The sequence below is a fragment of the Colius striatus genome, chromosome W (genome assembly GCF_028858725.1).
Source record: "Colius striatus isolate bColStr4 chromosome W, bColStr4.1.hap1, whole genome shotgun sequence".
NCBI classification, from domain to species: Eukaryota; Metazoa; Chordata; class Aves; order Coliiformes; family Coliidae; genus Colius; species Colius striatus.
Genome location: NC_084789.1, coordinates 40,913,698 through 40,940,830, shown reverse-complemented (window position 1 = coordinate 40,940,830; position 27,133 = coordinate 40,913,698). Strand labels below are relative to the sequence as shown.

Genomic DNA, 27,133 nt, shown 5'->3' with positions numbered 1-27,133 from the left:
ATGGTGCCCAGCCCACGTCCTGCCTTCCTCCTCCTCCTCTTCCTCCTGCAGGTAAGATGCTTTCAAGTCCTTTTCTCCTTCAAGAGCCCTTTTGCATCCCTCCCCATCACCTCCCCCTGCACTGTCTCTGCAGTGACTTTTGCCTTTGGAGGAAGGGAAAAGTGAAAGGGAGAGACAAAGGGGGCCTCAGGAGCATTCCTTCAGTCAAGGGATAAGAGAAAGGGGCTTGCCAAAAGCTCAGGATGCCCAAAAACTAGCAGGGAGGGGGTTAGAGCCTGGGGAATGGGGGTGTGTGTGTTGAGGGAGGGGGGAACTTGCAGCCAGGTCCCTCCCCAGCACATCCCAGTGCAAGCAGCTGCTTCCAGTTGCCTTCAGGCAGCTGGGAAAGGGGTGTGATGGATGGGGCCATCACCAATGCAATGCTTAATTGCTCACCTTGGATTGCTTTGTGTCTAGAAACCCTCTCCTTCCCCACCTCCCCCAAAGCACAACTGGAACTGGAGCCACTGCTAATTTTTGCAGCTCTGCATGAATTGCAAATGCTTTGTCAGACTCTTTCCCCCAGGGCTCCTGGAGAAAAGGGGACATTCCCCAAGCAGCTTGCAATCCCAAAGCCTAGAGAGGGGGGAAAAAGAGGCAATAACAAAGGGGTTGCCAGCAAAACCTTGCAGGTTATTGGAGCAAATCTCTGCAGGCATTGAAGGGTGAAGGGGGGTGATGAAACCTCTGGGGCAAAAGGGCTGGAAACTGGCTGCAAAAAGCTGGGGTGAGCTCAAAGGTCCCTTCCATCCCTTCCCATTCTATGGCTGTAAAGGCTCAGCCTTCCCTGGTAGCTGCTGAGGTCTGGAAGCCCCCCCCAAGTGCAATGAGAGCAAGGAGGAGCATTGAGCTGCACATTAGAGACAGGCAAGTTCTCACTTAAGCACTGAGAAGAGCTGATGGTGCAAGCAGAGCTCTTGGCCAAGTTGGTGTTGCATTGAAAAGCTCTGAGCAGCTGCTTTCCCCCTTGCTCCTGTGGTTGGATTCTCCTTGGTTAGCTCCTGCTGCTTCAGGAATGAAAGGGAGGTGGGACAGGAGCTTTCTCATCCAAGCCAATGGGTGAGGACACAGTTGGCAAAGCCCCAGTGAGGGCACCCAAGTGAGTGTGATGCCTCCAAATAGCTACATACCTCCAGTATACCCCAGCATTAACCAGTGTGAGGGTGCAAAGAGCTGCAGCAGCCCAGTTCCAGCTGGAATCTCCTCTGCATGGGCTAATTTTGCAGCCTGCAGATCCCTCCTGCAAGGGATTCCCCATCCAGCTGACCAGTAGCTCCAGTTTAGCATTGGGCTTTGCTTCACTGGGGAAGCTTGGATGGATGCAAAGAGACACAAGCAGCTGCTCTCAAGGATTCTCTTGCACCTTGCAAGCCTTTAAACAACCCAGACAAGTGGTTCCAAAGCAAAACAATCCCCCCCTTGTAGCTTTGGCAGGAGCTGATGCCATGTGTAGGGCTGATGGAGCTGAGTTTGGGAAGCACTTCAAGAACTCAAGCAGAGCTTGATGCTGGCTGTGAGGGACTTTGCTCAGCTCCCAGCAGCACTAAACCCCCCAAACCAAGCTGCTTGCTGCTCAAACACTTGTGTAACCCCCCCAGAGCTGCAGCAGCAGGACAGGCTGAGCCTGGCTATCTCATGCAGCCTTTCCCTTCCAAGCCAGAGCTGATTGAGGATGGATGAAATCATCCCTTTGCTTTCACAGCTCTAGTGAAGGAGTGAATGGAAATGGCACAGGCAGTTCCCAGAATAGCTGCTCCATCACCAGAGGATGGATTCCTAGAGCTAGGCTGTTCAAGCTTTGCCCTGAAACAGAGCTTTGCTCAGCACAAATCCTGTGCAGAGCTACCAGGGAGGTTTGTTGTGAGCAGCAAGCTAGAGCTGAGCTCTGTTGCATTTATGGGGTTACCTTTGGACCCAAGAGGCTTTGTCCAAGGCTCTGTCTGAGGATGCTTTAACATCCCCAGAGGCTCTTGTTGCTCCACTGGATGTTGAGCCCCTCCTGCTTTAGCCACCCTCTTGACATTCTGCAGCCCCCCACCCTTGTGACCAGCCTGAAATCCTGCACCATTCCCCTTGGCAAAGCAAGCAGCAAGTGCAGCAAGCTTTGAAAGCAGGGGAATCCCAAGTGAAGTCAATATAGTGGCTGTTCAGCCCTTTCCAAGGTGAAGGGAGCACAAGCCAGGCAAGAAACCAACCTTCCAATGTGACTACCCCCAGGTCCCACATGTCCATTCTGCAGGAGCCTTGACTCCAAGCACCCCACAAGAGCAGCTTCTCTCTTCCAACTCCAGCAGCCTTGGGTTTAAAGCCCTAGGAGCCACTTGGTTGCACTTGGAGCTGCTTTGTGCCTTTAGTTTCCAAGCTCCACATGCCATTATTCACCTCCTCTTGAGCCCCAATGCTTTATGGCAAGTGGGAGAGAGCAGAGCTCAATGCAGGCAAACCTCATCCATCAGCAAGCCCTGCTTGATACCCCTTTGATGCACCCACCAAAGCCTCTCATGTGGCTAAACTCAGCTTTTCATAGCAGATGGAAGCATTTCTCAGTGTCTGAGGAACATCCAAGCCATAGAACCCCTCCCCATGGTTCCTGCTTTGAGCCTCCTCCTGCTTGCAGAGCTCCTGATGGGGCTTTGCATGAGCAGCAAGTGAAGGTGCAGTGGGGTTGGTAAAGCAGGAGCAGAGGATTTGAGCTCAGGGAATGCCAAAGCAGGTGATGATCAGGGTTAGATGAGCTCTGGGGGTTGCAGTTGTGGGGATGGGATGGAGCCAAGTGCTGGAAGCCCTCAAGGTGGAGGTGGGAAGATGCTCAGCAGCTGGAGATGATGCCTGGATGATAGGGGAAGACAAAGGCAAAGGGATCCATCCTCCTGGGCTGGGCAGCAGGGGCTCTGAGGGTACCTTGGCCACCTCCAGGTAGATTTGAGAGGCCAATTCTTTCAGCCAAGCTTTTGAAAGCCACCTCCAGCCTGTAGCTGCAGTGTTGGCAAGGCTGCTCCATGCCCTCCCTTCCTTCTCTGCCTTCATCCAGCTCTTCTAACCTTCACCCCTGAAGCCTGGCACCTCTTGCAGCTGGCTCAAGCCCAGCCTAACACCCTGGGGAACCTCAGGGAAGGTGCAAGGCAAAGGCTGTGCTCAGCTTTTCCCCTGCTTAAGTGCCTCAGAAGCTCTTTCTTCCCCACCAAGTGGCACAAAGAGCTACAAACCAAGCTGGGGAGCAGAGCTGAGGGGTGAGAGGGGCTCTTCCAGCAAGATTGAGCTGTGGTTGGCACCATCCCTGACCTCTCCAGCACCATGCAACCCCACACTCTGCCTCATCCCTTTAATCACTTACAGCCCCATGAGCATTAGAAAGCTCAAAGCCCATCTTAGCTTGTTAATTAAGGCTCCAAAGCATCTCTTTGGCTGCTCAGAGCTCTCAGCCCTTCCTACCACACACATGCCCACCTTGGTTGAGGCAAGAAATGGGACAAGTGTGGCCTTAGGTAGTGTGGTGGCTGTTTGGCTGGGATGGGGATGGATGAATGAAGCTCTGGGGGGGTGGCTGTGGCCAAGGGAAAGCACTGCAGGGGGATATTAATTCCTAATTGCTGCTAATTACATGCTGCTGCCAGGTCAGAGAGTGATGCAGTGTGTGTGTGTGGAGCTGGGGGGATGCTGAAGCACCAGCTGTGATGCTTTTGGGGTGACATTGGTGTGTTTAGCTCAATCCCAGCCTGGCAGAGCTGTTTGGGGGCTGTTAAGCTGTGTTTACCTCCATCCCAGCCTGGCAGAGCTGTTTGGGGGCTGTTAAGCTGTGCTTAGCCCCAGCCCAGCCTGGCAGAGCTGTCTGGGGGCTGTTAAGCTGTGCTTACCCCCAGCCCAGCCTGGCAGAGCTGTCTGGGGGCTGTTAAGCTGTGTTTAGCCCCAGCCCAGCCTGGCAGAGATGTTTGAGGGCTGTTGAGGTGTGCTTAGCCCCAGCCCAGCCTGGCAGAGCTGTTTGGGGGCTGTTAAGCTGTGTTTAGCTCAATCCCAGCCTGGCAGAGCTGTTTGGGGGCTGTTAAGCTGTGCTTAGCCCCAGCCCAGCCTGGCAGAGCTGTTTGGGGGCTGTTAAGCTGTGCTTAGCCCCAGCCCAGCCTGGCAGAGCTGTCTGGGGGCTGTTAAGCTGTGCTTACCCCCAGCCCAGCCTGGCAGAGCTGTTTGGGGGCTGTTAAGCTGTGTTTAGCCCCAGCCCAGCCTGGCAGAGCTGTCTGGGGGCTGTTAAGCTGTGCTTAGCCCCAGCCCAGCCTGGCAGAGCTGTTTGGGGGCTGTTAAGCTGTGTTTAGCCCCAGCCCAGCCTGGCAGAGCTGTCTGGGGGCTGTTAAGCTGTGTTTACCTCCATCCCAGCCTGGCAGAGCTGTTTGGGGGCTGTTAAGCTGTGTTTAGCCCCAGCCCAGCCTGGCAGAGATGTTTGGGGGCTGTTAAGCTGTGTTTACCTCCATCCCAGCCTGGCAGAGCTGTTTGGGGGCTGTTAAGCTGTGTTTAGCCCCAGCCCAGCCTGGCAGAGCTGTCTGGGGGCTGTTAAGCTGTATTTACCTCCAGCCCAGCCTGGCAGAGCTGTTTGGGGGCTGTTAAGCTGTGCTTAGCCCCAGCCCAGCCTGGCAGAGCTGTTTGGGGGCTGTTAAGGAGAGTTTAGCTCCGTCCCAGCCTGCCAGAGCTGTTTGGGGGCTGTTAAGCTGTGCTTAGCCCCAGCCCAGCCTGGCAGAGCTGTTTGGGGGCTATTAAGCTGTGCTTAGCCCCAGCCCAGCCTGGCAGAGCTGTTTTGGAGGCTATTAAGCTGTGCTTAGCCCCAGCCCAGCCTGGCAGAGCTGTTTGGGGGCTATTAAGCTGTGCTTAGCCCCATCCCAGCCTGGCAGAGCTGTTTTGGAGGCTATTAAGCTGTGCTTAGCCCCAGCCCAGCCTGGCAGAGCTGTTTTGGAGGCTATTAAGCTGTGCTTAGCCCCAGCCCAGCCTGGCAGGGCTCTTTGGGAGCTGTTGGGCTGTATTTGGCCCCAGCCCAGGCTGGCAGAGACCTGCTGGGTGCCATGTGGCATCTTCCAATGCTCTGGCAGGAGAAAGCTCTTCAAGGACAGAGCTTTGACCTATTCCCCCTGCAAAGGCTGGAGAGGGATCAGAGTCACCTACAAAGAGCCAAAGAGATGAGAGCCCCAGCAAGGGACCAGCTCAAGATGCTTTTTGGCTCCTGCAAAGCCACCTGCAGCTGAGAACCCTCCCCAGCTCCTGCCCCTCAAGCTGGCAGGAGAAGGGGGAAAGAACTTGTGCCAGCAGCATTGGCCACATGCAGGGAGACACAACTCAGAACCTGGTCAAATAGAGCTGGCAGGGTTTTATGTTTGGGGCAACACCTTTCTTGCTTGCTCCCCCTCTCTCAGCTCATTTCCCAAGCCTGCAAGGAGCCAGAAGCTGCACTCCATCCATCCCCCCCCTTTCTAGCTGCAGCTCAGCCCATGGTGCTGCTCAGTGCCAAGAGCCCTGTGTCTGAAGGGGCAGTGCCAGGCTGGAGCAGGCTGGCACACATCCCATTAACCCTTTCAGAACCCATTCAGCTCACCAAACCTTGCAGCCTCTCCTTTGGAGAGCAGCTGCAGCATGCAAAGAGCCTCCAGGGCTGATGGGTGGCAAAGCAAAGGGGAGCTGACCCCACCACACCCCCCATCTGCAGTCTGGGAAGGGGGATGCTCAAGCTTTGGACCTGATGCCCCATGCACTCAGGGCTGGGTTTTGCTGCTTGATTCCCTTAGTGCCATCTGGAGCAGTCCTACCAAGGCAACTATTCTCAGCTCCATTGCTATATCTGCTTGACATCTCCCTTGTTGTCAAAAGCACCTTCCCAAGGCAGCAAAGAGCTGTTTGGGAAAGAGCAAGTGGCTGCTGAGTGTGTCTCTGGAGCTGAGCACATGCTGCTGGTGTTTTGGGGAGGTTGCAGGGTATTGCTGCATGGGTTAGGTGGTTAAAAAGCAAGAGGAGAGCTGTCTTCTCCTTAGCCAGAGCAGCCTTGAAGGTAAATTGCAGCAGGGGAAGGTGAGCTGGCACTAAAGAGCAGCCTGGTTTGTATTGCACCCATTGCATTGCAGTTTCACACTGCATTGAGTGGCTTTAGCTCAGCACAGGACAGTGCCTGAGCCTCTTACCCCAGGGAGCTGGGAGCTTGCTTGCAAGTAGAAGGAGGCTGCAGCTTTGCCTTAGGCTCAGCTTTGAGCTTGCCAAGGGAATCTGCATGTGCCTGGATTTCAGGGCACAAGCTCTGCCATTGAGTCACTCCTTTGGGCAAACCTTGTAGTGCAGGGTGAGAGGAGTTGAGCCTCATCTCCCTGAGCAGAGGGGATCAACCCCCTTCTCTGAGCCAGAGGGAGAAAGTGGGCAAGTGCTGTGGTGGTTTGCAAAGCAGCAAGTCCCCTCCTTCCCCTGCCTGCTGAGCACTTCATGGCACTGACCACTGACCTTCCTCAGGCTTAATTCCCCCCAAAACTCTTGCAAAGGCACCATGGATCACTAAAACTCGATGGTTTCCACTTGCAACAGAGCTGTTGAGCTACCTGGGAGCTGCTCTGGAGGAGGGATGGGATGAGCTAGATGCTGGGCAATGCTCCCCCAGTGCAATGGCAGGGTTTGCAGAGCAATGGCTCCCATACAACAACCAAGAGGCTTTAACTAGATCCAGTTGATTTGTGGCTCAGATCTGAAGGGTGTGGATTAGCATCTTCCCCAGTGACAGCTCACAAAGGCTGGGGACTTGGAAGAAGCTGCTGCAAGGGTGAGTGTAGTGACAGGCTCATCATGTTTTCCCCTGCTTGCTCTCAGGAGGCAAAGATGCTCCAAGAGGTGATTCAATTGCTAAATAGCAGCAGCAACCTGAGCTGACAGGGCTGCAGGATGGTTTGCTGAGGGAAGGAGGGATTTAGGACAGGAGAGGCTGGATGGATGCAAAACAGAGCAGGGAGCATCAGTCCTGTAGACTGGGAAACCCATGCTGAGAGATGGCATCTTAAGCTCAATTCCAGCCCACCCACTGCTATGGCCAAGGATTTGGGGCTGGGGAAGTGGTTTATTGCACATGTAACCCTGCTTGTTGCTCTGCTCTCTCCTTGGGCAGGCATTTCTCCTCTGGGATAAGCCAGTTGCAGCATCCATTCAAGAGCAGTACTGTGAGAGCTTGCAGCCTGTCAACAACCACACTGGTGAGTGTCCTGTCTGCTCTCTCTCAAGCCCAGGGACATCAGCTATGCCCAACCTCCTCTGCCCAAGGGTGACAACTAAAAGCTGGGACTCTGTGCAGTGTGGCCACCATGTGCTCAGGGCTTGGCCACTCTTATTCCACCACCCAGAGCTCCTAAATCTGGGCCATTGAGCATTGTGGGAGGCCACCAGGAGCTCTTGGGGACATGGTCCTGGGCTGCTCAGTCCTACTCAGCACCCATACATGGGTTTGCATCCAAGCTGTCAGGTGCAGGATGTGTTTGTGCCTTGCTTTTTGAGCCTCTTGGTGCTCAGCTGGCTGTTTGAACCTATATTGGACTTGGACATCAAGTGACAGGTCTGACTCAGTGGCAGGTTTTGAGGGTGGGAAGGTGACTGAGGGAGAGGAGCTCCCATGGACCAAGGAGAAAAGACCTCCCCAAGCTCAGGGATGCTGCAGAGGTGGTTTTCCCATGGCTGGGTGAAGAGCAGAGCAAGCACAAGCATGGGTCATCACTCCCTGAAGGTCTCATCACTCTCTTTGGCAAGATGCTTGTCCTTGGCCAGGTTAGGCTGTGATCAATAGCACTGCTTTGCTTCTCACTCCCCTCCCCTGGTGCAAAATGTGGCCATCTCTGTGGGTTCTAAGCACCAAACACAGTGGCCAAGCATCACAGGGCTCTCTTGTGATTGAGGGATCAGCTAGGGGCATGAGCCAGGGCAGCAAGTAGCTCCCCCAAGCTGCTCATGGCCTTTGCCAGCCACTGCTGGCACCTCCTGGGAGAGGGCAGAGAGGAGGGAGAGCCTTTGCCATAGCCTTGCTGATGGGGAATGAAGCTCAGGGAGGATTCCTTAGCACAAATCCAAGGAGGATTTGATGCATCTCAGTGCTCAACAGGGAGCACAACATGCCAGGCTTCAGATCTGAAGCATCCCTGAGTAACTCATCCATTTGGGATGGGGTTGGAGCCACTTCCAGCTCAAAGAGAGGATGCTTAGACCAAGAGGAGAGAGAAGGAACTAATTGTCTTGCATCTGCTGCTTGGTAAGTGGAGCTCAGCACCAGCTTGTGTCCTTGGGGGCCATTTAAGCCCTGGTTGATCCAAGCAGCAATTCCCAGGGAGGGATATTTACCCAAGCAGAGACTTTGTGTTTGAGGCTGTTGAATGTAGAGAGTCATCAAGATGATGCTAATGAGACAGTTGGTTCATGTTTGCATCACCCTTGGGAGATGCTCCCCAGTGCTAACAGGAGCCTAAGGCTCCTCTAGCTCATCCTTTAAACAATAAGCCCAGCTTGGGCTCTTCTCCTCTCTGGGGGTCACCAATCCCTTAATGCTTGAGTGGCAGAGCTGTGGCTGGTTGGATAGTGAGAGCTGCAGGGTGCCAGCACTCTGAGGCACAAGCACTGAGCTGCAAAAGATCTCTTGCTCACAGCTTGGCTGGCCACTGACCTGAGGTGATGCTCAGCAAGCTCATGGGATGCAGCAGCTTCAAGCCAAGCCTCATTCCTCAGAAAGCAGAGCAGCTGAGCCCCTTTACCCTGCCCTCTTAGCATTGACTTACCCATCAGCACACTGTCCATAACCCCTTAGCATTGATGTTGCAACCCCATCCCTTAAGTGTGTGTCAAAATGACCCCTCAGGGAGCCCTGAGCCCCTGATCCTGAGCATCCATGAGCATCCCCCAGCAGCAGAAAGGCAGCTTGGCTCAGCAGCACTGGCTCTTTTCTCTCCTGCAAGCAGGAATCCTGAGCTGAGCTCAACATGATGCATTAAGGAGGTTGGGCTCAGCTGCACCCCTAAACATCTGGAAGCTAAAGGATGGTCAGATGAGGCTTGAAAAGGAATGCAATGAGGATCAGCAGCCTCTTTCCCAGGGTGAATAAATGGCCCAAGGGCTCCCAGATGACCTCAGCCCACATATTTGCCTTCCTGATGATTTCAGCTCCCCAGGGCTTTGGGCACAGCTGTGTCTCACATCCCCCTTGCCATGAAACCCATCAGAGAGGGATAAAGTCCTTTCAAAGCAGCCTCCTGCAGCTGCAGGATTGTTCTCTGGGGCTGGAAAAAGAGGCAACCTGAACCTCTTCTTAATGAAGAGGTGAATTCCAAGTGCTGCCAGGCTTGTTTTGCCATTCATAACACACAAGCTTGGGGTAGCCCAAAGAGCTGGTACCCAATTGCTAACAGTCCTGGCTGCAGGAATCACTCCTTGGAGCTCTGAAAGTGTTACCACCACTATACCTTTACCCCTCAATGTGTGTGCTCAGGGGAGAGAAGGCTCAGCTGATCCTTCCCTAGGGCAGGAGTCACTGCAGCTTCACCAAAAGCAAAGGACACTGAGCAGAATGAAATGGGAAGGTCTAGGAGGGGGTGAAGTGAAGGGAGAATAAAAGCAAAGCAAATCAATGCAGAGCTAGGAAAAGCTTGTGGCTGGGAAACAAGCAGTGAGAGCATCTCCCTTCCCAGGCTCTTTTATCAGGCAAGTGACACTTTGACCAAGAGACTTTCCACTGGGGATGCAAAACATGTGAAGTCACCTCTGTGGCCAATCCAAAGTGTTTGAGGTGTAGCCTGGAATCAATGAGACCATTCTGCTCCATCATCTATAAGCCAAGAGGTGTCAATAGAAGCTGGTGTGCAGAGCTTTGGTTGCAGTGAGGGATGGAAGAAGGGTTGAGGTGGTTTGCTGGTTGGAAAAGGTGTCCTGGCACATCTCAGCAGCTTACAGCACTTCAACTGGACTTGGGCATGGAGGAGCTAAAGCTCTTGCCAGCTCCTTGGGCTCAGTTGTAGCTCAAGCAGAAGGAATCTGTGCCAGCAAAGAGCTGCTGCTTGGCTTCTCCCCCAGGGAATAACCCACTAACACCACTCCAATGGGTTATATCAGAGCAAGATGTGTCCCAAACCCAAGTCACTCCATGATCCAAGCAGCAAATGGCCAGGGATCAATTTGATTGTGACCATGATGAGCAGCTGCATCCACCACCAGTGGCAAGATGAATTTGATGCTTTCCTATCCCTTCCTCTCAATAGCAAAGACCCAAGGGGACAAGGCAATGCTGGTGCTTTTCTCTCTCTCAGCCACCACTGAATGCAGCCAGGTGAGAAGCTGCTTCAATGTCTGCACCAGGAGAACAAGCTTGGAACAACCCAGCACAGCAACAAAGGGGCTTGCACAGTGTGAATGCCCCAGAGCAGCTCATGAGAAGCCTCCCTGTGACTGTTTTCTTCCCATCCCCTCCTGCCTCAGTTTCCCTCCTGGCTCCCACAGATGCAGCTGCTGTGGGAGGACAAGGAGGAAGGCTCAGGAGTCAGCAGAGGCAGGAACCAGCAACAGCAACACTCTGCCATCAACACCCAAACCCAAGAGAGCTTCATGGCAATGGAAGGCTCAGGCAAAGGTGGCCAACATTCACCTCAGGCTTGGGTTTAACACCTTCCCCTTGCTCCAAGGCATTTGGCTTCATGCTGCTTGGTATTAAAGCCTTACAGGGATGCTTGGATGTGGGGTGAAGGTGGTGCAGCATCACCAGCTCTCTCCTCCTTCCATGGGTCCTCCCAGCCCCTGGAGATGCTGCAAAGCTGAGCTGCTGAGGGTTAGTGCTGGACCTATCATCAAGGTCTTTCCCAGCTTGTTCTTTCTGCTCCTTCTTTCCCCAGGGAAGAAATCTCCTGCTGGGGAAGGGTTAAGTAGAACCTCAAAAGGTAAAGAGAGCTGTGAGGGTTGCCTCAGCCTCTTTGCCCAGCACAACCCTCTGCTCCAGCTGCTCCCCAGCAGCTCTTGGAGCACTCTGGAGCATGGAAATGAGATGGCTCAGTGCTCAGTGCTTTGTGTCCCAGTCATGTTTGCAGGGGGATGACTCTCCCAGCTTCTGCTCCACCTTTCTCAGCAGCCCTGAGGTCCCTGAGGTCTCCTTTCTCAGAGGTCCCTGAGAGATAGCTGTGTGGAGCCTGGCAGGGCAAAGCTCTTCAATCCCAGCTCATGGGACTGAAGCAAAGGCTTGGAGCAGATTGAAAGGGATGTTTATCCTGGGATCAGCTTGAGTTGATGGCAGGAGTGCTCCTGTAGCATCAAGCCATGGCTTGGATGGTGTGAAGAGGATTCAAGCAAAGGTTGTGCTGGTAAATGGGTCCTTTATCTCACCTTGGGGACATCACTGTGCCACAAAGTCTCTCCCCTCATGCAAAGCAAAAGGATCAGGAGGGATGGTTGAATCAAACAGGCTCCTTCTCCCTTTGCCTGGGAGGGATGAGCTTATTAAGGGGGTTCAGGAGGCTGAGTAACAGCTTGAAAGCTGCAAGGGCAGGTTGGATGGGGCTCTGAGCAACTTGGGGTTGCAATGAGATGACTTTTCCAACCCAAACCATCCTGTGCTTCCCTGATCTCTACCTGTCCTGAGCTCTTGCTCAACCACACTTCATCTCTGCCCATCCCTCATGTCCTCAGGGATTGCTTTGCTGCCTCTTGAGCCTCTGGTGCAGCATTTACCTATCAGGGCTTCATATCCAAAGCCATTTGCTGCAGGCAGCATGCAACACATTGCCTGTCCCCCCCCCAGGAGGAGGGACTGGAGGAGGGATTGGGAGTATTTGGAGACAGCCACAGTTGCTGAGAAGCCAAGCCTGGCTCAGAGAAGAGGCAGCCAGCTCCACCACTCCAATTTCAACCCCATAACATCAGGTATCCCCCCCCCACCCAGTTCCATTCCCCTCAAGGTGCTACTGGTGCATTTAGCACCTGAGTGCTTCCTGCAGCACATCAGCACCCTGAAAGCATCCCCTAAACCCCTTCACTTAGGGGCTCCTTCTGCTCCATCACTGGGCTGGAGCTGCCTGGGAGGGACAGGCAATGTGTTGCATGCTGCCTGCAGCAAATGGCTTTGGATATGAAGCCCTGATAGGTAAATGCTGCACCAGAGGCTCAAGAGGCAGCAAAGCAATCCCTGAGGACATGAGGGATGGGCAGAGATGAAGGGTGGTTGAGTAAGAGCTCAGGACAAGTAGAGATCAGGGAAGCACAGGATGGTTTGGGTTGGAAAGGTCATCTCATTGCAACCCCAAGTTGCTCAGAGCCCCATCCAACCTGCCCTTGCAGCTTTCAAGCTGTTACTCAGCCTCCTGAACCACCTTAATAAGCTCATCCCTCCCAGGCAAAGGGAGAAGGAGCCTGTTTGATTCAACCATCCCTCCTGATCCTTTTGCTTTGCATGAGGGGAGAGACATTGTGGCACAGTGATGTCCCCAAGGTGAGATAAAGGACCCATTTACCAGCACAACCTTTGCTTGAATCCTCTTCACACCATCCAAGCCATGGCTTGATGCTACAGGAGCACTCCTGCCATCAACTCAAGCTGATCCCAGGATAAACATCCCTTTCAATCTGCTCCAAGCCTTTGCTTCAATGCCATGAGCTGGGATTGAAGAGCTTTGCCCTGCCAGGCTCCACACAGCTATCTCTCAGGGACCTCTGAGAAAGGAGACCTCAGGGACCTCAGGGCTGCTGAGAAAGGTGGAGCAGAAGCTGGGAGAGTCATCCCCCTGCAAACATGGCTGGGACACAAAGCACTAAGCACTGAGCCATCTCATTTCCATGCTCCAGAGTGCTCCAAGAGCTGCTGGGGAGCAGCTGGAGCAGAGGGTTGTGCTGGGCAAAGAGGCTGAGGCAACCCTCACAGCTCTCTTTGCCTTTTGAGGTTCTACTTAACCCTTCCCCAGCAGGAGATTTCTTCCCTGGGGAAAGAAGGAGCAGAAAGAACAAGCTGGGAAAGACCTTGATGATAGGTCCAGCACTAACCCTCAGCAGCTCAGCTTTGCAGCATCTCCAGGGGCTGGGAGGACCCATGGAAGGAGGAGAGAGCTGGTGATGCTGCACCACCTTCACCCCACATCCAAGCATCCCTGTAGGGCTTTAATACCAAGCAGCATGAAGTCAAATGCCTTGGAGCAAGGGGAAGGTGTTAAACCCAAGCCTGAGGTGAATGTTGGCCACCTTTGCCTGAGCCTTCCATTGCCATGAAGCTCTCTTGGGTTTGGGTGTTGATGGCAGAGTGTTGCTGTTGCTGGTTTCTGCCTCTGCTGACTCCTGAGCCTTCCTCCTTGTCCTCCCACAGCAGCTGCATCTGTGGGAGCCAGGAGGGAAACTGAGGCAGGAGGGGATGGGAAGCAAACAGTCACAGGGAGGCTTCTCATGAGCTGCTCTGGGGCATTCACACTGTGCAAGCCCCTTTGTTGCTGTGCTGGGTTGTTCCAAGCTTGTTCTCCTGGTGCAGACATTGAAGCAGCTTCTCACCTGGCTGCATTCAGTGGTGGCTGCTAAAGCACTTGGCAGCTCAACTTTGTCCTTAGTTGCAGGAGTCCCTGCTTGTCTTTTCACTGATGCTCTTCATTCTCTGTCCAATTTGGGTCAAAAGCAACTGAGGAGCTCAAATGCTAATGGATGCAACCCCCCACACACACACTACATGTGAGCACAGTGTTTCCTAAGCAAGGCAGCTTGCAAACAAGGGAGGTTCAAGTGCAGGTTGCCTCAGCAACCACCCACATTAACAGAGCTTAAAAGCAAAGGTCATCCTCACCATTCAGCACTCCCCAGCAGCTATGGAAGGGAATGCTCAGCACACTCCAGCTCCATGTGCATGCTTGGTTTCCCTTTGCAAAGGTGCTTGATGGAGAAGCAAAGGGTTTGGCTTTGCTCTGAGCACATCCCAAGGAGCCAGCTGAATGAAAACCAAGAGTCCCCTCCTGCAAACCTTGCTCTTAGCAACAGTTTGCTTTGTTGATTGGGACACTCTCTAGCCATAGGATCATAGGATGGGAAGGGTTGGAAGGCACCTTCATGCAGCCTAATCCCCCCTTGCAGAAGTGATGAGCTTAAATGCTTGGGTTCTGATCATAAAAGTCTCTTCCAATGAAGTTTGAGGCAAAGCATTCAAGTCACAACCCAGTGGAGTGGAAATGTCTCACTCACTGTCTTAGGAACCAGCAGCACAAACACCTCTGGTAGCCCAGGGCTGAAGTGCTGCCCATCCATCTGTATGGCTGTGAGAGCCATTGTGCTTCCTACCTCCCTCTGAGGTGTAAGTGGGATGTATTTAGCTGCAGGACAGGTTCCAAACAGCCCCAAATCACACAGTGTGGTCTGCCTAATGCCTCCCTTAGCAGCCTGATGGAGCTGAGCACATGGGTGTGCAATGGAATCAGCAGCAGGTTTGGAGCTTTCATCCCTAAGGAGGCTGGAAGAGACCAAGAGGATGAGGAAGGGTTGAGATCTTGGAGCCAGGAGGTGTGTGAGGGTTGGAAGAACTCTGTGAGGAGCTGGAGTCACCACTGGGAAAGAGATCTGGCTGTGAGCAAAGGGATGGGTGAAGAAAGGAGCAGGGCTGGAAGAGCAGAGCCAGGGATGCTCAAGCTAACTTGAGAAGCCAAATGAACCCAGTCTTAAGGCCAAAACTCAGCTTAACCCAGGTGCTCAGACAAAACCAGGGAAACAATCACAACCAGGATGGCTCCAACCACCCTGTTTGGTGTCTCCCACAAGGGCTGAGCTTGCAGCAACCCATCCACTCAGCCAGGACTGGAGCTCCAGCTCACTGCTAAAACCTTCCCCAGCCTGGTGATGGCTCAGAGAACTCCACTAACCCTTTCTCTTGTTCTCCCCTCCATGCAGGACCCCAGTGCAATGCCTCTGTAGACCTGATTGGTACATGTTGGCCAAGGAGTGCAGTGGGGCAGTTGGTAGCTCGTCCCTGCCCAGAGTATTTCTATGGTGTGCGGTACAACACCACGAGTAAGAGGGAGGGGAAGGGGGTGGTGGGCAAGGGATGGGGGAGTTCTGAAAGCCATGGGCAGCAGGGGCTGGGAGGGAGAAGGAGGAAAAAGCTCTGACACAGAGCTTCTGGGGGATCCCAGTTGGATGGGATGAGCTCTAGGGATGCTGGGCACAGCTCTGGGGCTGCTCTTGTGAAGGGGGAGAGGGTTGACATCCTCATTGAGAGGGTTGACATCCTCATTGAGAGGACAGGGGAAGAGGGATAAAGCTTGTTCTGCTTTCAGAGGTGGCTCAGAGGTCAGAGAATCATAGACTTGGAGGTTTTTCCAGGCAGCTTTGCAGCCCAGCCTTTGGTGTTGGCTAGGCTTGGTTGGACCCTAGTGGCAGCATTAATCAGAGGCTGCTCCAGGGTGTCATGAATATTCCTTCCCCCAGCCTCTTGTCACTCCCAATCCTTGCTAAAAGGCTAGGGAACAAAAGCAGGGGGAAGAGTGCAACCTACCTGCAGTGCTCCCAGGATGGCACATTGCTCAGCTGAGCAGAGGAGGGGGAAAAGTGGAACCTCAGTGCTGGGAGGTTGAGCCTCCCAAATGCCAAGGGGCAGACCCAAAGTGGGTTTGAAATGCTCTTGGGAGTCTTATTGCTACAATGAGCTGGGTTGGCTTCAAAGCAAAAGATGAATGAGCATCCCCAAGGGCATCCCCAGGCAGGGTTAAGCCTTTGATGCTCTCTTTCAGATAATGGCTACAGGGAATGCCTTGCCAATGGGAGCTGGGCAGCACGAGTCAACTACTCCCAGTGCCAGGAGATCCTCAGCCAAGAGGTAGGAGCATGGGAAAGCTTCAGCCAGGCTCTTGGCAGGATGGGAAAGCACACACAAGGGTGTTTAGAAAGGCAGAAAATATCCAGGGCTAGGTATCTGAGGGTTGCAAGGGGTTGGGCATGCAGGAGCAGCCTAGTTAAAAGGTTCCATGCAGCATCCATGAGCCCCTTGTTGGTTTGGGGTTGCATTCCCTGCTAAAACTCAAGCCCCACTGTTGAACAGCCAAGAGGATTTGGAGTGGGAGGTTCTCTGAGCCCTTAGGTGCTGATGAGCAGCCCATTCTCCCCTCCTTCTCCTCCCTCCTGAAGCCAGCACTCAGTGCAAACCCCTTCCCACCCTGCTGGCAATGGAGAGAGATGTTTAGGAAGCCCCTGAGTAGATGAAGCCACCTCTCAGACAAGAGGAGAGACAGAGGCTGTTCATTTGGAGCTGATAAGCACCTCTGGTATTTAAGATGCTGCTCTCTCTTGCCAAGGAAGGGTTTTTCTCACTCAGCTAATTGCTCATTCAGCAGTTGGCTAAGTGCCTAACAGCAGGAGACATCAATTAATTCAATTAGCACTCCCACCTTGCTGAGAGCTCCTGCTCCCTCTGCCCAAATTGATCCAAGTGCCCCCAGGGCAATGAAGTGAGACAGCAGATGACAGAGAGCTCAGCTACATGACAGCAGGGTTAGCCCAGCTTGAAGCCTTGGGGATGTCCCAGGGCTGAGCTGAGGTGATGGAGAAGCAGCAAGCACAAGCCTTGGTGTGGGTAGGGTGGGAAATACCCCATGCAAGGGCAGCTTGGGGTCTCTCCTCTCCCCATTAGCAGCCATGTGGCCTCCCATCCCCACTGCTCCCATCCCAGCTGAGCTCCAGTTTGTGCCAGAAGAGCCTTTTGCAGTGGAGCTCTGGGAGATGGATTCATGCTGGTACCCCAGGGATGCTGTTGACCCTCTTCCTCATCTTCCCCTCCCCAGAAGAGGAGCAAGCTGCACTACCACATTGCTGTCATCATCAACTACCTGGGCCACTGTGTCTCCTTGGGAGCCCTGCTGGTGGCTTTTGTCCTCTTCATGCGTCTCAGGTGAGTGATTGAGAGCTGCTGGGAGGTCACCACTTGCATTCAACCCCTCTCCTTTGCCATATCCTTCCCCTCCACCCCACCTCCATGACCCAATGTGTGTCTCAGGGTTGTTTTCCCTCCTTCTGGAAGCAGAAGGTTCTTCCTTGTGCTTTCCCACCTCCTACTCACCCAGGAGCTTCAAATCCCAACATAGCCATTGAGCTCTATAGAGCATGGCCAACCCTTAGAGACCATGCCCTGATCATCTCTTGTCTCCTCTTCTCCAGGAGCATCAGGTGCCTGAGGAACATCATCCACTGGAACTTGATCACAGCCTTCATCCTTCGCAATGCCACGTGGTTTGTGGTGCAGCTCACCATGAACCCAGAGGTGCACGAGAGCAACGTGGTAGGTGCAGCTCTGCCAGGCAGCTGGCATGCTGCAGGAGCTCCAGGCTCCTAAAGATGAGCTAAAAGAGGGTGTCTTGAGGGTTGGAGGAGAGCTCAAGCTGCTTGAAGTAAGCCTGTGGCTCAGTGGAGTTGCACAGGGATGGGTTCTGGGGCTTGTCTTGGTCAACAGCTTCATCAAGCATCTGGGTGAGGGCACAGAGGGACAAGTGCCCTGCTGGCACCAAACTGGGAGCACTGGCTGATTGCCCAGAGGCTGTGCTGCCAGGCAGCCAGATCTCAACCAGCTGCAGAGTTGGGCACAGAGGAACCTGCTGAGGGTCACCAAGGGCAAGGGCAGAGTCCTGCAGCTGGGGAGGAACAAGCCCCTGCAGCAGCACAGGCTGGGGGTGAGCTGCTGGAGAGCAGCTCCAGGAGACAGAGCTGGTTGATAATAAGCTAAATATAAGCCAGCAATGTGCCCTGGTGGCCAAGAAGCCAATGGCAGCCTGGGGGCATCCAGCTGAGTGTGGGCAGCAGGGCCAGGGAGCTTCTGCTCCCTCTCTGCTCTGCTGAGGTCTCATCTGGAGTCCTGGGGCCAGTTGTGGGCTCCCCAGCTGCAGAGGGACAGGGAAGTGCTGCAGAGAGGCCAGCACAGGGCCAGCAAGATGCTCAGGGCACTGGAGCATGTTCCTGCTGAGGAAAGGCTGTGGGACCTGGGGCTGGGCAGGCTGGAGGAGATTGAAGGGGGACCTAAAAGGGTGGGTGTCAGGAGGATGAGGTGACACTGTTCTGTGGTGGCCAGTGCCAGGACAAGGGGTGATGAACTTGGTTCCACTCCTCTGGTTCCACTCCTTTGGTGCTGAGGGGAGGGAGCCCTGGCCCAGGCTGCCCAGGGAGGGTGTGGAGGCACCTCAGGAGGTTCCCAACCTCCCCTGAGTGAGAAGAACCTGCTTTAGCAGAGGCTTGAGCTGGAGGAGCTCTGCAGGACCCTTCCCATCCCCCTCCTGCTGAGGAAAGGCTGTGGCCCCTGTTTAGGCTGGAGAAGAGGAGACTGAGGGGGGAGCTCATTCCTAGTGACCAAGATCTCACTGGTGGGTGTCAGGAGGTTGGGGCAGCACTTTGTTCTGTTGCATCCAAGGGGTGATGGGATGAAGCTGGAACACAAACAGTTGCATTTCAACACAAGGCCAAAGTGTTTGAGTGTTGGGGTGAGGGAGCCCTGGCCCAGGCTCAGGGAGGGTGTGGAGGCTCCATCCTTGGAGCTCTTCAAGCCTCCCTTGGCCACATCCCTGTGCTCCCTGATCTAGGTGGGAGCTGCTTCTGCAGGGGGGTTGCACTGCACGAGCTCTAAAGCTCCCTCCCAACCCTTCACCATCCTGAATTGCTCTCCTGGGGTCTGTATCCCTTTGTGCCTCAGTTTCCCTAGTGGAACACAGAGCTCCACATCTCCTCCTGACCTCTTTGGCAGGTGTGGTGTCGTTTGGTGACTGCTGCCTACAACTACTTCCATGTCACCAACTTCTTCTGGATGTTTGGGGAAGGCTGTTACCTGCACACAGCCATTGTCCTCACCTACTCCACTGACAAGCTACGCAAGTGGATGTTCATCTGCATTGGTTGGTGTAAGTAGCAGAGCTCAGGGCTTCACCCACCACATCCCCAGGGTGTTAGCACCTCCACCCCTCTTCTTGCACCCAATACTGAAGGAGTAAGCACTGGCAGCAAGGTTGGTGATGGTACTGAACTGGATGCCAGTCAACCAGCCCTGCATAGGCTGGAGGGTTGGGTAGAGAGACATCCAATGACACTCAGCAAGGGCAAGGGTAGAGTGTGGCATCTGGGAAAGAACAAGCCCATGGAGCAGCACAGGCTGGGGAATGAAGTGGTAGAGAGCAGGGCAGGGGAAAGGGAGCTGGGGGTGCTGGTGGGCAGCAGCATGAGCAGGAGCCTCAGGGCCAAGAAGCCCTGAGCACAGCTATGAGAGAACCTCTTAGGGCTCACAAGCTCAAGAAGCTAAGCTTTCAACACCACACTCCACTGGTCCCTGGCACTAAAACAGATGGGATATATATATATGACATCCATCAGAGCTCCTGTGTTTCTTCCCCTGCCACCCAGGGAGGGTGTGGAGGCTCCTTCTCTGGAGCTCTCCAAAACCCAACTGGACACATTCCTGTGTGACCTGAGGTAGGGGAACCTGCTTTAGCAAGGGGGTTGGATTGGATGAGCTCTAAAGTTCCCTTCCAACCTCTAGCATTCAATGGTTCTAGTTGAACAGTGAGGGCTGTTTGGTGCTCTGCACCAACTGCAGTTGAGTTCCTTGTAGGGTGCATGGGATTAGAGGGACACAAATGCCAGTGGAACACTACAGATGGCTGTTAAGGATGAGCTGTGGGAGAAAGCAAGTCCCAATCAATCCTGCCTCTCTTGAACTGCAGTGGAATTTGCCTCCCTAAAGACATGAATGAGAGGGAGATCATGCTGTTAGCTCCCAGAGCTGGGAAATCATTCATGTCTCATTAGCAGACCCTTGGAAGGCAGTTCTAGGACAAGGTCTTTGCACATCTCTATGTCTCCAGGGGAAAAACATATCAAGAGGGAAAGGGTTTTTGTGTGGTCTGGACCAATGTGCAAGAAGGTGCCCACAGTGCATCTAGAAGGTTGTGTTACACCTCTGCTTCTCTTGGGGTGATGTGTTGAGTTCTAGCTCCCAGTTCCTCACTGCCAAGCTCTCTGGGCAGGGTGTGAATGAGGCATGAGAAAGGAATAGGAGAGAGTAATAAAGAGGGAAGGTGAGGCAGGAATGGGAGAAAACTGTGGTTGTGGCATGAGGAAGCAAAAGTGTGAGTTGGATCAGAAGCAAGCAAGGGGTTCCCTCTGAAACACAGCTTGGTGACCCTGGAACTGGGCTGAATATTGCTGTTGGAGACTTGTTTGCTGAAGGCAGAAAGTGGCACTGCCCTGGGTGAGATCTCACAGGGAGGAATGGAAGCTTTCCCTCTGGGAACATCCCAGTCTTCCAGGCAACCAGTTGAAGAGAAATCCCAGAGCAAAAGACAATCTTGAAGCCCTGGGATGTCTCATGAAATGCAGGTTCTGGCTTGCAGATGCTTCTGAATCTGGGAAAGAACAAGCCCATGGAGCAGCACAGGCTGGGGAATGAAGTGGTAGAGAGCAGGGAAGGGGAAAGGGAGCTGGGGGTGCTGGTGAGCAGGAGCCTCATGGCCAAGAAAGCCAATGGCAGCCTGGGCTGGATGAGAAGGGCTGTGGGCAGGAGGTGCAGAGAGGTTCTGCTCCCCCTCTGCTCTGCCCTCCTGAGCCTGCAGCTGGACTATTGTGGCCAGTGCTGGGCCCCTCAGTTGCAGAAGGACAGGGAGCTGCTGGAGAGAGTTGAGTGCAGGGCCACAGAGATGCTGAAGGGAGTGGAGCATCTCCCTTGTGCTGAAAGGCTGAGGGAGCTGGGGCTCTGCAGCTGGGAGAAGCCTGAGGGGTGAGCTCATCATGATTACAATATGTAAAGGGTGGGTGTGAGGAGGCTGGAGCCAGGCTGTGCTCAGGGATGGAACAAGGGGCAATGGGTGAAGGCTGGAACAGAAGAGGTTCCAAAGCAACACAAGGCAGAATTTGTTCCCTGTTGAGGTGAGGGAGCACTGGCAGGGGCTGCCCAGATGGGGTGGGATGGGATGAGATGGGGTGGGATGGGATGAGATGGGGTGGGATGGGATGAGATGGGATGGGATGGGATGAGGTGGGATGGGATGAGATGGGGTGGGATGGGATGAGATGGGGTGGGATGGGATGAGATGGGATGGGATGGGATGGGGTGGGATGGGATGAGATGGGGTGGGATGGGGTGGGATGGGATGGGGTGGGATGGGATGGGATGGGATGAGGTGGGATGGGATGGGATGGGGTGGGATGGGATGAGATGGGGTGGGATGGGATGGGATGGGATGGGATGAGATGGGATATCTCCTCTGGAGCCATCCCAACCCCAGCTGGATGAGTCCCTGTGTGCCCTACTCTAGGTGCTACTGCTCTGCCCAGGGGGGGTTGCACAGCTTTGAGGTCCCTCCCAACCCCTTTAATAGCTGCACAAAGGCTGCCAGGAGCAGGAGGGCTGGGATTTGCTTGCAACCTGATCTTGTGGCAGCTTTGCAAGGCCTGAGACTCTCCTTGTGTGTTCACCTGCAGGTATCCCCTTTCCCATCATCGTGGCCTGGGCCATGGGGAAGCTCTACTATGACAACGAGAAGTGAGCCCCAATGATTGTTCTCCTCCTTTCTATGCCTGGAAGAAACACAGGGGACAGGGAAAGGGGTGGGAAGAGAAATGAGAGAAGGTTCCTTTGGTGTTTCTTTCCTCTCCCTTTCACACTCCCTGCCATACCTCCCTGCAGCCACCTGCCTCCTTCCCTTCAAAGAGATGGATTTCAAGGGGGTGACAAGGCAAGGTTAAGCCAGAGCTGCTACTAAATGATGTTTGCTGGGGTTTCAGCTAGCAGGAGAGGTAGAAACTGCCACCACCTGAGCCATTTTCACAGGCACATGCTAAGGGAGGGCTTAACAGGCACCTGAGAGTTCATCCCACAGCCTGGGGAGTTTAAAGGGAGCATCTTTGACAGCTTGCCTTGTTTTTTTCAAGGGTGACTTTTACCCTGGCTTTCAGCAGCCCTGTGCTACACAGGCAGCTACAAGCCCCAAGGAGATGCTCTCAGGGTAAAGCCAGCCTTACCTGAGCTCCTGCAGACCTCAGGGTGTGGAAGGTCAGCCCAGCTTGTCCTACCACATCCCACATCCATCCTGGGCTCAGCAACACCCCTCACCCAGGAGCCTCATGGGCAGTGTTGGGCTGCTGGGGAAGCTATTCCATAGTGGTTATAGCAGTTTAAGCTCTAGTGCCTTAGGACATTAAAGCCAGGTGACTCACACCACAGCCTTGTCCCCACCATTGCTTCTCCTTCCCTTGCAGGTGCTGGTTTGGGAAGAGAGCAGGAGTTTATACTGACTACATATACCAAGGCCCCATGATCCTGGTGCTACTGGTGAGAGCAAAGAGACCTTAGAAACATAGAAGAGAATGATTTGGGTTGGAAAAGAGCTTTAAAGTCTTGGAGTCTCAGCCTTGAGCTCACCCAGCCCATGGCATCAGCACCTCAGCTTTGGGATCCCTGCAGGGCTGGGCACTGCCCCAGCTCCCTGGGCAGCCTGGCACAGGGGCTCACACCCCTCTGAAGGAACCAGCTCTGCCTCAGCTGCAATCTCAACCTTCTCTGGGGTAGTTTGAGGCTGTTTCATCTCATCTTGTTGCTTGTGACTTGGGGGCAAAGCTGGTCACTGCTCCCCTCAGCCTCCTGGCAGGGAGCTGCACAGCCTGGAAGCTATCCTTAAAGCTAGGAGTGTTGGAGAAAGGCTGGAAGAGACCAGAGGGGATGAAGCCATGGATAATGGCAACAAGACATCATGGATTTCACACAGTCCTTACAGCAGGGACTTTCTCATTCAAGAGTTTTACCAGCTCAGCCTTGATTGGTGCTAGAAGAGGATCTAAGAAGGGATAAAGCCTGACCTGAGGGGTTTGGAGGGTCTGCTGTGAGTGAAACCAAAGCTTGCCACTCTTTCTCTAAGGACAAGTGGGTTGTGAAGCTGTTCCTTTGGCTGACATCCCTTTGTTAGCACAGAGCATCAGATGCTTGAGCATCACTGGGGTGATGAGGGACCATGGGGTGAAGGTGACAGTGGGGTGCAATGGTCATGACCCTGCTGCTGTCCCTGCATGCTCCAACAGATTGGTTAGCTCTGGCTCCCAGCTAACCCACACACAATCACTGAATCATTATGGGTGGGGAAACACCTTTAAGATTGAGTCCAAGGCTTTCCCTCACCTTGGCCAGCCCAGCACTAACCCCATGGCCTCAGCATCTCAGCCCCAGGGCTTTGGGATCCCTGCAGGGCTGGGCACTGCCCCAGCTCCCTGGGCAGCCTGGCACAGGGCTGACACCCCTCTGAAGGAACCAGCTCTGCCTCAGCTCTAATCTCAACCTTCTCTGGGGTAGTTTGAGGCTGTTTCATCTCATCTTGTTGCTTGTGACTTGGGGGCAAAGATGGTCACTGCTCCCCTCAGCCTCCTGGCAGGGAGCTGCACAGAGGGCTCCTGGCTCCCCTCAGCCTCCTCCAGCCTCAACACCCCCATTCCCTCATCAGATTTGTTCTCCAGCCCCTTCCCCAGCTTCTTTGCCCATCTCCAGCCCCTCAGTGTCCCTGTGGCAGGGAGTGAGGGGCCCAGCACTGAGCACAGCCCTGGAGCTGCAGCATCCCCAGAGCCCAGCACAGGGGACAATCCCTGCCCTGCTCCTGCTGCCACCCCACTGCTGAGCCCAGCCAGGATGCCCTTGGTCTTTTTGCCCCCCTGGCCATGCTGCTGCCTCCTTTTCTGACAGACCATAAGCCCCTCCATCCCTACCCTGGCACAGTTTGGCTGTAGGTGTGTGCTTTGCATCTGCAGAAGCCTGAGGACCTCGACTCCATCCCCCTTGAGCCACATCCCTTTACTCCCTTTGTTCAGCCCTATCTGAACCAGGGGTCACATGGAGCAGAATTTGGTGAGGTTTTGACCTTTTGAAGCCAAAAAGCAGTGGTGGCAAGTCCCAAACAGCATTGCTAGGGGGTGGGGAGGGTCCAACCTGTGTTTGCCTTGCACAAAGTCCCACAGATGTTCTCCCCTCCTTAGCCAACCCTGAGAAAACTCAAGGGATTAACTCAAGGGAATAGAAATCACCAGCATTAAGCAACCTCACTCAATAATTGAACCTGCTTCTCATTTCCCAGCCCATCAGGTAGCCAAGCCACTTCTCATTTGTACCAACTGTGCTCAGCTCCCAGGGTCTTCCCATACCCTCATTAATGACCAAGTAGCTTCTTGCTGTGATGGCAGCAACCTCCTCAAATCCCTTCAGCTACTTTATATTCCTTCCCCCCTCTCATTTGTCACCTTCAACCCATTCTCTAACACTTTCCCTTCCTCACCTATCTCCTGGGGTTACCCTGTAGCTCTTCTCCTTTGTCCAAACCCCTCAATCTTGCTGCTTTACAAGGGATCAATGGAGGTGATGTGTGCCAAGGCTGTGGAAGGCAGCAGCTCAGCATGAAGAGCAAACACTCTTCATATTCTCCTGGCTGAGGAAAAGAGAGGAACCACTTGGGGGAGGAGAGAAGAACCAAAGTGACCCCTTTGTTTTCCTTCCAGATCAACTTCATCTTTCTGTTCAACATTGTCAGGATCCTCATGACCAAGCTTCGAGCTTCAACCACCTCAGAGACCATCCAGTATAGGTGAGAGTGACCATGTTCACCCCAAAAAGTGTATGAGCATGGTGAAAGGGGCAAGGAACAGCCCCAGCAGCCAGATATCAAGAGAGTGGGGATGTGGATTGACATCTAAGAGCATCTCAAAGGCTTTTTATTGAAGGCACATGGGGTTGGTCATTCTGCCCCATGAGAGCTTTGTGGCTCTGCCTTCAAAAGGAGCTTTTGAGAGTTGCCTCAAGGTTTGAAACCTTTTGGTGGGGGTCTGAAGGCTTCCTGGAGCTCAGAGCTGCAGGTGTGGAGGTGAGAATGAAACCAGTGCTTGGCAGCAAAGGCTGAGCAAGGAGCATTGAATTGATGCCACCTCAGACACCTCCTGGAGAAGCCACAGGCAGCACACTCAGCAGCACAAAGCAAGAAGCTTTAACCCATCCCTGCTGGCTTGTAGAGCCCACATGGGGAGTGCACAGGTAGAGAAGCTCTGAAGTAGCAGTGCTTGGCTCTGAATCATCCTCTGGGCAGGAGTGAAGGGATCTTGCTCTGTGCTGGGGCAGAAGGAGGTTTGGAGAGGTGGAGAGTGGCTTTTTCATCTGAGAGTGGAACAGTTGAGATGCTCCTCATGGGGAAACAGCAGCTTTCCTCATCCCAGGGGGAAGGATTCAGACTGAAGGGAGCAAATGGAAAAGGTTCTTGAGATAAGGCTGATGGGCCTCAGGTAGCAACACTGAGAGACTTTTGGGTTGAGGGGTTTGGTACCTTGGAGCTGGCAACATTTTCATCCTGGGGGTCAGAAGAGCTTGGAGGCTTTGCCAAGGGATAAACTGTGTGATCCTGCTTTAAATAAGGCCAGTCCTTGCCTTGTGCTACCCTGGCTGTTCCCCTACAGCAGTGCCAGTGCCCCTAAGTTTGCCAACCTGAAGATGTTGATGCCCTCAGCTCCTCTGTGCCATCTACCCAGTGTGGAGCTGTGGCTTTCCTCCAGCTCAGGGATGTAACACAGTCCCAAACCCTGTCTTTACCCAGCCCAGCCCTGCCAGGGATGACCTCAGAAGGTCAAACCAACCCCAGTCCACCTCCAGGATCATACTGGGAAGCTCAACTCTACTCCATCCTCCTCACTCACTGTCCAGACCAGTCCAAGCCCTGCTGGTGATGGGAGTGAGATGAGGCAGAGTCCTTGTGTCCAGGGTTAAGCTGCAGCAGCTCAAGTGTGGGTTTTCTTCCCCAGGAAAGCAGTCAAGGCCACTTTGGTGCTGCTGCCCTTGCTGGGAATCACCTACATGCTGTTCTTTGTCAACCCAGGGGAGGATGAGATCTCCAGGATTGTCTTCATCTACTTCAACTCCTTTCTGGAGTCCTTCCAGGTGGGATCCTCATCCTTAGCTTGCTTCCAAGTCCCTCCTCCCAAGGCATCTCCTGAGCCTGGAGTTGCCTACTGGCCATAACTCTGCTGTTTCTCTCTTTCCAGGGCTTCTTTGTCTCTGTCTTCTACTGTTTCCTCAACAGTGAGGTGAGCACTGGGGGTTGGGGAGATGCTCAGGCCCTGAGGCTCTGTGCAAGGCTGGGAGGGTGCTGCCATTCAAAGTGAAGCATCACCTCCAGCTCCAGCAACATCTGCAGGCACAGCTTTGTGCTTGCTTCTCCATCCTAAACCCTGTGTCATCAAGGGAGGAGGAAAAGGGACAGCACAAGAGCTGGCTGGTGACCCAGGAGCACATCTCACTCTGCATTTCATGGCCTCTTTCTCTCTCCATCTCCATCCATCACCTAACCACACTGTCTCAGCCAGGGCTCATCTCCCAGAGCCATCCCATGCTCAAGAGGCATCTCTTGACTATTTACCACCTACCCCAGCCAAGCCCTTGGGCTGATTCCTCTTCCAAACACCACTATGACCCAGACAAGCCATAAAGCCCATCCTTGAAGCATGTGAGGTAGTGTTTAAGACACTTCTTCTCCTCCAGAGCCTTCCCATTTCCACTTTGCACTCAGAAGAACTCAAAGTCACCTTTCCTCACCCAACCATCACCCACATGACATCAACCAAGGCTTGGAGCTGGAGGTGATGACCTCCTAAGCCCTTCCTTGCCTTGAGGAAGCTGAGCAGGCTTCCAGTAACACTTTGGGGAAAGGATGGGGATGTCTAAATGGTTCTAAGGAGCTTTGGGGAGCTGCATGATGATTAAACACCTCTGTGCTGTGTCTCTTGTCCCTCCCAGGTCCGTTCAGCAGTGAGGAAGCGCTGGCACCGCTGGCAGGACAAACACTCCCTCCGTGCCAGGGTGGCACGAGCCATGTCCATCCCAACCTCCCCAACTCGTGTCAGCTTCCACAGCATCAAGCAATCCACAGCAGTGTGAGGTGGGAGCTGCCCTGTGCAAGGTGGGGATGGGATCCTCCCACTCCCTGTCATGGCTCAGCAATGGAGATGCCTCCTGCCAGCAACCATTGGTGTCACAGAGGGTGATGAGGATGTGGGAGGCTCTAGAGAAGCTCCTGTCCCACAATTTGGGGCAGAGCTGGAGGACAGGACAAGCTGAGATGCTGCTTTGGCACCTCCCTGG

At 54.0% G+C, this 27,133-nt stretch overlaps 1 protein-coding gene across 1 annotated transcript; it reads left to right on the top strand.

Annotated features, from left to right (window-relative positions):
- On the top strand, positions 1-26,929 carry LOC104559541 (corticotropin-releasing factor receptor 1). The gene is made up of 13 exons (XM_062016837.1): positions 1-51; positions 7,151-7,235; positions 14,905-15,024; positions 15,744-15,829; positions 16,791-16,897; positions 17,164-17,284; positions 18,734-18,887; positions 21,460-21,520; positions 22,237-22,309; positions 24,511-24,596; positions 25,798-25,933; positions 26,038-26,079; positions 26,789-26,929. Exons 1-13 carry the CDS (start codon positions 1-3, stop codon positions 26,927-26,929), a joined length of 1,263 nt encoding a protein of 420 aa, XP_061872821.1.
- Positions 26,930-27,133: the final 204 nt, after the last annotated feature.

Bases quoted from the DNA above. Each gene is read 5' to 3' on its own strand.
- LOC104559541 (XM_062016837.1), top strand. From the start codon at position 1: ATGGTGCCCAGCCCACGTCCTGCCTTCCTCCTCCTCCTCTTCCTCCTG. The intron at 15,025-15,743 runs GTAAGAGGGAGG...GCTCTCTTTCAG, and splicing joins TGTGCGGTACAACACCACGA to ATAATGGCTACAGGGAATGC. The intron at 16,898-17,163 runs GTGAGTGATTGA...CCTCTTCTCCAG, and splicing joins GTCCTCTTCATGCGTCTCAG to GAGCATCAGGTGCCTGAGGA.